This window comes from Eimeria acervulina, genomic scaffold (genome assembly GCF_000499425.1).
Source record: "Eimeria acervulina Houghton genomic scaffold, Eah_scaff818, whole genome shotgun sequence".
Taxonomy (NCBI): Eukaryota; Apicomplexa; class Conoidasida; order Eucoccidiorida; family Eimeriidae; genus Eimeria; species Eimeria acervulina.
In genome coordinates, this window is record NW_013547126.1 from 1 (window position 1) to 8,729 (window position 8,729).

At 42.4% G+C, this 8,729-nt stretch overlaps 3 protein-coding genes across 3 annotated transcripts; 1 reads left to right on the top strand and 2 right to left on the bottom strand.

Moving 5' to 3' along the window:
* Positions 1 to 1,220: 1,220 nt before the first annotated feature.
* Positions 1,221 to 2,189, bottom strand: EAH_00049870 (hypothetical protein, conserved; the record flags this gene model as incomplete). The annotated part of the gene is made up of 2 exons (XM_013391322.1): positions 1,221 to 1,885; positions 2,186 to 2,189. The coding sequence occupies 2 exons, from the start codon at positions 2,187 to 2,189 to the stop codon at positions 1,221 to 1,223; spliced, it is 669 nt and encodes a 222-aa protein (XP_013246776.1).
* Positions 2,190 to 4,603: 2,414 nt separating this feature from the next.
* EAH_00049880 (hypothetical protein, conserved) lies at positions 4,604 to 5,239 on the top strand (the record flags this gene model as incomplete). The annotated part of the gene is made up of 1 exon (XM_013391323.1): positions 4,604 to 5,239. The coding sequence occupies one exon, from the start codon at positions 4,604 to 4,606 to the stop codon at positions 5,237 to 5,239; it is 636 nt and encodes a 211-aa protein (XP_013246777.1).
* Positions 5,240 to 6,057: 818 nt separating this feature from the next.
* EAH_00049890 (hypothetical protein, conserved) lies at positions 6,058 to 7,025 on the bottom strand (the record flags this gene model as incomplete). The annotated part of the gene is made up of 2 exons (XM_013391324.1): positions 6,058 to 6,268; positions 6,505 to 7,025. The coding sequence occupies 2 exons, from the start codon at positions 7,023 to 7,025 to the stop codon at positions 6,058 to 6,060; spliced, it is 732 nt and encodes a 243-aa protein (XP_013246778.1).
* Between the last annotated feature and the right edge of the window lie 1,704 nt (positions 7,026 to 8,729).

Below are 8,729 nucleotides of genomic sequence, written 5' to 3' on the forward strand. Positions count from 1 at the left end.
TGCACAGAAGACATGCCTATGTGCATGCATATCTTCTGAAGCACTTTGAGTATTAATGTAGATGCACATACACGCGGGCCTACCATTTGATTCATTAGTTCTGTCTCTCTTTCTCTGGCTGCAGCAGATATATCATTAATAATAAGGGAGGTGTTAGTGAGGTATAAAAGTATATTTATTGCATTTCAAACAACAGAGACATACCGATATTCATTTCGCTCTCAGTCGCATCCGGCCGACATCCACGAAGAATAGGCTCGAGAAAAACCTTTTTAAAAGTTTTTTCATTAGGTAGTACCCCAGGGCAGACAAAGTGGCAGCAGCTGTAGAGTTCTTCCTGTGTTTGTAGAGGTGTATATACAAACGAGTGTACAGACGAAGACAATTTTCTTTAGTGCTGCGCTTCATTTCTCTTATACGTAAATGAAGGTTCGTTCTCCTCACCAAGTTATTCTGCAGGGGAGTGCCTGAAGGACAGAAGATATTCATTATTGAAAGCAATTTGTGTTAATGGTTTTAAAAAGAGAGCTTCTCTTTATTTATTAGAGAGAGACAACCAACCTGAAAGCAGCAGCTTTCGTTTGCTGTTAATTGATTGCAAACGAACAGAAGTCTGAGAACGAAGAGAACGAAGGCGGTGGCCTTCATCGCACACTAACAGATCAACACTACAAGGTACTGCAACGCGCCTGAAGCCCTCAACCCATTAACAACAAACAAACAAAAATGTAGACGCAAATATATATGTGCATGCAGTGAGCAAGGTAGCGGTAAGACTGTACATACATGGATATGCATCCATCCATGCATGCATACATGCATGCAAACGGCACAAACACACATGCATGCATCATTTGAACGAGAAGAGCACACATGCACGCATAATTATGCATGCATATGCATGCATATGGAAGTAAGTAAGTAAGCAAATGGAGCAGAAACACAGAGAAGGGGGAGGCGCACAGCGGCATCTCTCACCGAATATCTTCATACGAAGAGATTAGAACTTGATTTCTTTTTGAACAAACAAACGCCTGCACGGAGTCCGACACCTGTCGGGTGTCTCCGCAGGAGACGAGAGGAACGATACGATTCCCAAGCCATTTCTTGAATTCTGCATCTTCATTTATTATTCTGTTCCTTCACTTTGTTTATTATTTATCATTTACTTTTTATTGCATCTTTTCCTTTCTATATCGTTAATTTAAATGCATTTGATATTACTTGCAGCAACAACTCCACATGCACCAAACAAACAAAGCAATAAAAACGAAAATGCATGCACGAGACTTGCCTTTCTTCCAGGATCCCTTCAAGCTTGTCGGGCAGACGATGAGGGCTTTAAAAGCTGCTGAGTTCTGCTGCTGCGATGCATGCAGCCCCAACAACGAACAAAGAAGAGCCAGGGCTTGAAGAGTCTTCCCCAGGCCCATCGAGTCCGCTAATATGCAGCCGCCTCCCTCAGACACTCGGCTGTACATCCACTCTAAACCCTCCCGCTGATGCGGCCTGAGGTGTACGCTCAGGTAGTCGCCTAGCAGAGGTAAAGGCCTTCCTCCTGCTGTTGCTGCTGCAGATGCTCCATCAGGAGCAGCAGCAGCAGCTGCAGCAGGAGTTAGTGATGCCCCTTTGTCTTCCTGTAGAGCCTCTTCAAGGAACAAATCCTTTTCTCGTGTACCGTCGCTATCTTCAGCCTCTTTGGCGCATGCAGCGGCCTTGCGAGGAGCAGGCTGCTGCCGGCGCAGTGCAGCAGGAGGCTGCAGCAGCAGCTGAACGGGAGCAGCAGCAACAAGATCAACGCTTGCGTTGTTTGTGAAGCAGCGGCCGCTGATGAAGTCCGCCTGGGGTATCGCCTGGCCGATCTCTCCTTCGAACCCCCCAATAGCTGCAGAAGAACGGCAAGAGAAATGATAAAGCAATAAAAAGCATAAGTTCAATTTACACAATACCCACTGAAAGTGTCGCTATCCTTGTATGGAGGCTTCCCTGCAACACGCAAATGCGCCTTTGTCACCGTTGCTCCCTAGGAAGAAAGTGTTCGTTTAAGAGCAATTATTAGGTGTTGAACTGCGCTTGTTCGCTTATGCTGTTCCTTCATTTTTCAAACGTAACGCATTATGCATATATATGTGAAACATGTAATAAATATATATATATATATATGCTTATATATGCATAAACCCACCCATTCGCTTAAAATGACGGAGTGGTAGGCCTTGGGTAGCAAAATACCGTCGCTGTGCATTACGCGAAATGCAAATATCGCTGGCCCGTGTGGAGAAGCCCTTTTAGTGTTTCTTACAAGTACGTTTTGTGCTTCTTGAGCGATCGTTTGCAGTACATCACCTTGTACGCAGAGAAAGCTGCCTGAGGCTGCTGAGAAGGCGTTGGCAGCAGCGGCGCACAGCAGGGTCTTTTCTGTGGAGCTGGGCACTGCTGTTGGTGCAGCAGCTGTGGCGGATTGAAGACTAATGAAGTTTCGAGTGGCCGTTTGAGAGGCTGTTCAGCAGCTTCCTCTGTGCAGGAAGCAGATTCTGAACATTCAGCTGGTGGAATTATTTTATTGCTCTCTTGAGGAGCTGTATCTGTCGGTATTCGTTTTAAACCCGAAGAAGTGCTGGGAACGGGGAAAGAAACTGCTGAGTCGCTCTTTTCAGCCTCCCGTTTCAACCAGGGAGGCCGAAATCGCGCTGGGGGCCGAGTTGAGGTTTCCATGGAAGAAGACGCGAAATGAAGGAGAGCTGCGAGCTTTGCTCACCAACAATTTCAATTCAAATGCATCAAGTGGCGTTCAAGCGCAAAATAATGGGGTTGGACGAGAGAAAGTCATGGAGGAAAGCCGCGTGGGCGTTCGCCTCATCCGGTGTACAGGCACCTTTTCTGAAATGCGTCGCAGGTTTTGTCGTGGTTCATGTTGTTCACTAAATAAACTATTTACAGAAGTTCTGTATCTCATCGCTATTCCAAATGCCTATTTTATTAATATTCTGAAATTCCTCTTTCTATGTGGTGTCAGTACCCATAATTATTTGAATATGTAAGCGCAGAGAGGTCACACACTACCAACTCCCTTACCTCTCCTTCTTCTTTCATAAGACAATGGACTATTTTTTTCAAAGTTCAAAAAATTCCAATTCGCAGTTTATAAGCGTTCCAATACCCAACAACTGCCGTACCCGCACGAAGAAAGCAGCAGAATTGCCGCTCAGTATGCGCAGCAGTTGCAGCTTCACTGGATTTCTGTACAAACCTGCAGGTTCATTGTGCATGCGAGAGCTGCACTTGCAGCAAAATGATGAAGATCAGCAATGGAGAAAGACTCAACAGAGGATCTTCTGGGCTGAGCCTCTCTAAAGAGCTACTTTCTGCAGTCCAAACACTGTTGCAGCTAAGACTACAACTAAAAGGTTTATCTGTTCTGTACATTCAACTTTTCGATTTCTTTTTCATTGGCGGAACCCTGGAGGCACAGCAGCGCCTCCTGTTGGGGGTTTGTCTTTAAAGCATTCATTTATTTCTTCGGCTGCCTTCTTTCTCTTAGCTTTCATAGATTTTGTCTTCAGCCCTTCTATTTGTTTTTCTCTTGCTTTTCTCTCTGCTGCTGCCTGCTTTGCTCTTTCGGTCGCCTCTCCCGCTGTGCCTTTCTCAAAGGCTGCTGCTGCCTTCTGAACCTTTCCTCCCTTCCTTTTCTTCTGTCCTTTGGAGTTAATGCAACCCATGACTAAAAAAGTTCTTCTGTTAAGTTGCTTCAGCGAAGAAGAAGAAATCAATGCCTGCTGAGCGGAGGTGCTGCCGACAGAAACCTGCAAAGTGCAGAAGGGTGGTGGGCGTTTGTGGTGTCAGTGAATCGAGCAAGGGAAAACAAAACTTTATTTAATACAGAAAAAGCATCTTTATTTATATTTATATATTTTTATTCATTTTCATAGGCAACCAACGCTGAGAAGAAACGCCAGCCTCTCTGACGTCTGCTGGGCTCGCTGTCGCCGTCCTTCGGATCTGAAGACGAAGCAGTGGTGAATCCCCCTTTTTAAATATCTTCAGTGAGAAAAGAATGTCTTTCTAAAATATTAATATGATTTTAAACTTAGAAAACAGAAAAAAAGAAAGAAAATACTTGCAATTCCTTCCTTCATACACCCTCTCAGAAGGCATGCATGGCATAAGAATATCGATGAGCGCCTTTTAGACTAGCGAGACCACTGGGAACTGAAAGGGTTGCGAATAGAGAGAAGGATGATATAAATTCCTTTCTTTTCCTTTTATATTCTTATTTATTATTTCCTTTTCTTGCACTTCCCCTTCATCCTTCTCTCCTCGTCGTCCTCGCGTCTTCTCTGTCGATCGATATATCCTGTTCAACTTGCAGCTGTCGGCTTCCCTCCCCACTCTATCAACTCTGTTTTTCTTCTCTCTTTCTCCTTTATCTTCTTCTTTTTCATTATACGCAGTGCAACCATCACTTCGACCTAGAGAAAGCAGCACCCTTTCCCCTCTAACGAGCCTGTCGGTGTGTATGCATGTCCATCCAAGGCAGCAGCAGCGACAGCAGCAGCAGCAGCAGCAACAACAGCTCCCCAAGAACCAGCTCTAGGATTTGAATATGAGCGCTCAGAATTCCTCAGAGGAGAAAGCTGTGCAAACAGGGGAAGATACGAACGCCCCTGCGGCCTCTGCCTCTCCTCAACCTCCTGTAGACCCCTCAGAAATAATTTTAAAAGAATATGAACCCGTACCAGACGGGCCTACGAGCCTTACTGGAAATCCTGTCTTTGATTTCTTAAACCGCTTCCTTGATGAACTCTACTTCGGAAAGGAGGAAGTAGAGAGGCAGCGAGCAGAGGCCGAAGCAGCAAAAGCAGCAGCAAAAGCAGCAGCAGCAGCAGCAAGATCCGCAGCCAAGGAGCACCCATCATATCAGCAGCAGCCTTTTGCTGGGGCCCCTCCTCGTTGCGAGGGCAGTACGGATTACCGCGCGTTTCTGAGAGGCCTTTGCTTCTTCCCAGCAGCAGGGCAGCAGCAGACAGCAGCTCCTCCTCTTCCTGCAGCAACTCATGAAGAGCCTTTTGCTTCTTTCGATCCTTTCTCGCGTGAAATTCTCAATCAATTTGCTGCAGATGAAGCTGAGGTGTATCTACCTTATATGCACTTCCACAAGTTTCCCCCAACGGGGCCTGTTGCTGCTTCCTGCTGCACCGGCAGCAGCAGCAAGGATCAATGCTGCAGCAGCAGCAAGTGAAGCAGCTGCACGGTTGAGAAACCCCTGTACTCTATCCTCACTCATCAGCAGTAAACCCTCGCGCCTTCAACTGCTATATAACCTCAAACCCTAAACCCTAGACCCTAAAGCCTTGCTGCTACAGCAGCACCAGCAGCAGCAACAGCAGCAACAGCAGCAACAGCTGCAGCAGCAGCAACAGCAGCAACAGCAGCAGCGAGAGGCACCGGTTCCTAGGACCCGCAATAACCCCCCAAATGTTATTGTTGAGGGCTCAAGCATTTATCTGCAGTAGGAAAGTCAGCAGGCGTTTGCTTTTAATTATTTATTTATATATTTAATTATTTCTCTGTTTGTTTATTTACGTCTTATGATGTTCTATTAAATACAATTCATCTATTTATATTGCTGCGTTTGCTTGTCTGCATTTCTTTTTTGTTTGCTTTAGACAGAAGGCTTCGCAGGCCTTCCTATTTAAACACAAGCAGGTGCCTATACACCTGAACGTAACAAACTAAAAAAAGATATCGCCATCACTTGACGCAACACAGTTAACTGCACGACTCACAGCTAGCTAGCTAGCTAGCTAGCTAGCTAGCTGTAAGGACTACCTAGCTAGATAGCTAGATAGCCAGCTAGCTGTAAGGACGGCCTGGCTAGATAGCTAGCTAGCTAGCTAGCTTAGTACTAGCTAGCTAGCCAGCTAGCCAGCTGTGAGGACTGCCTAGCCAGCCAGATAGTTAGCTAGCTAGCTAGCTAGCTAACTAGCCAGTGAACTCGGATGCTGACGGAAATGCGTAGTTGTGCCCACAACACCAGACACAGAAGCGAGGCGCTTCTCAGGTGGACCCCTCCTGCTGCTGCTGCTTCTGCTGCTGCTGCAGGTGCTGCTGCTGCCGCTGCAGTTGCTGCTGCTGCCGCTGCTGCAGTTGCTGCTGCTGCTGCTGCTGCAGCTGCTGCAGCCCCATATCTTCTCTGTTTAAGGCAGAAGGAGAAAAGTGAAGATGTGAAGGAAATAAAAGTAAAAAAACAAAAGAACTCAACACCGGCCTGCAGCACCGAACAAAGCAAAATTTTTTTTTTGCTTGGGGCTGCAGAAGAAGACAGAAAAAAAGGAGAGAGAGACATCTATAGCTGCATGCAGCAAGTGCTGCAGCAGGTGCTGCTGCTGCACTAGGCGTCGCATTTGTTGCTGCTGCTGGGGTTTAGTTTGCTGCTCTCTTCATCCTCCTAAGTTTTGTTTCATAGAAAGCAAACGCATGCAGATCTGCAGCTCCCCCATTGACGGCCCTTTGGGGTCTGCTGCTTCTGCTGCTTCTTCTGCTTCTGCTTCTGCTGCTTCTGCTGCTGCTGCTGTTTCTTCTGCTGCTGCAGTTTCCGCTGCCTCGCACTCCATTGCTTCCTCCTGCTGCTGCAGATCCCCTGCAGGCTTCACCTCCTCCCTTGTTGCTGCGTCTCCAGCAGCAGCAGCAGCAGCAGCAGGAGTTGTGCCTGGGGCCTTCGGAGGCTTCAGCCCCCAAGGACAAGACCTAGGTTTCAGTCTCTGTCGCCTGTGGGGTCCCCTGCCTCTTTGCTGCTGCTGCTGCTGCTGATCATCTTCATCAATAAGTGCAGCTAAAGCAGACAGAAGAGTGTTTTTCTGAAACTCCTTTGAGGTGGGGACGCGCGTCATAAATAGAGGGTGGTCCTCTACTCCGTCACTTGAGTCTGCTGCTGCTCCTGCTGCTGTTGCTGCAGTTGCTGCTGCTGCTTCTGTTGCTGCAGTTGCTGCTGCTCCTGCTGCTTCCTCTTCTTTGTGCCCCGCCATTCTCTTGAGGGTTCAGCAGCAAAGCGCTACGTGTTGCATCGCCTTTGAATTAGATTTGCTGTTGATGCTTCATTGCTGCAGATAAAGCAGCAGCCCATCTCCCTGGTGTATATGCAGCTCAACATACACCTGAATAAACTAAGCCCTAGCGGGTCAGTGGTAGACTATAGAAGTCTTCATTGCTGCTGCTGTTGTTGTAGACCCGAGATATTGAATAAATGTTTTAAAAAGGAAATAAAAAAGAAAAATATATTTAATTCATTACTCGCATTAACTGCTGCAACTCAGGTGTACGCGCAGCTCAATCAAACGGTCGAAGCAAGGCATATAAATGGAGAAAGAAAGAAGGAAATAAGATAGGAATAAAGTAATTTAATATATTTATAAATATATTTATATATAAATATATAAATATATATTTAAATATATATTTAAATAAAAGAAGAGTTGAAGGTAGTTCTGCTGCTCTAACAGCCAAAGCCCCAAGATGTTTTTTTATCGGCTGCATGCATGCAGCAGCGCTGTGTTGTTGTTTTTGTGTATTTGTTTGTTTATTTATTTGTTTGTTTATCTTTAAATAAATATATTAATATATTTATTTTTTCTTTTAAATGCTGGTCTGCTTACTGCATACAAATTATCATTAAAAAAGCAAAGTAAAGATAAACAAAGTCGCAGCAACAAATGAATGCTGCAGGTGTAAGAGAAGAAATATTATAATATAATATATTAAAATGTTTATTATATTATCATATTGTAATATAATATATTATATTAAATTGTTTATTATATTATAATATTATATTATATCCATTATAATATATTCATATAATATATTAAAATGTTTATTATATAAAATTGTTTATTATATCATTACGTTTTAATATAATATATTATAATGCTCTAATATAATATAATATTTTAACATAATATATTATATTATAATGTTTTAATATATTATATTGTTTTAATATAATAAAGCGTATTATATTATATACAGTTTGAGTATAATATATCATATAATTGTTTACCTCTCTATATAATATAATACACTTTATTATATTATTTTAATATAATATTGTTTTAATATATTATATTATTTTAATATATTATATATTGTGCTTCATTATATTATATTAATACAACAGAATATACAATAAAATACTGTATGCTTTGTTATATAATATAATATATTTTATTATTTTATAATATATTATACGCCTGCATAATATAGGCACCGGCTTTTTATATTATATATAATAAATTATATTATATTATTATAAAAAGTATATTAAATATATTAAATATTAATATATTTTATAATATAATATAATTTATTTTATATAATATAATAATAACACACAACATACACCATAATAACGCGGAAGTTTATATAATATAATTATATATAATATAATAATATAATTATATTATATATAATTATATATAATCATATATAATTATATAATAAAATTATAAATTATATAATGTTTATAATATAATTTATTTTATTATAATAAAATATTTGTGCATTGATGCAAAGAGAAGAAAATCATTAATAAGAATTCTCCGGCACCAGAAGTCGGCCTATAGGCAAACACAAACCCTAAACCCTAAACCCTAAACCCTAAAACCCTAAAACCCTAAACCCTAAACCCTAAACCCTAGTCTCTATTTAGCGATCCCTCCAGCGAAACCCTATCT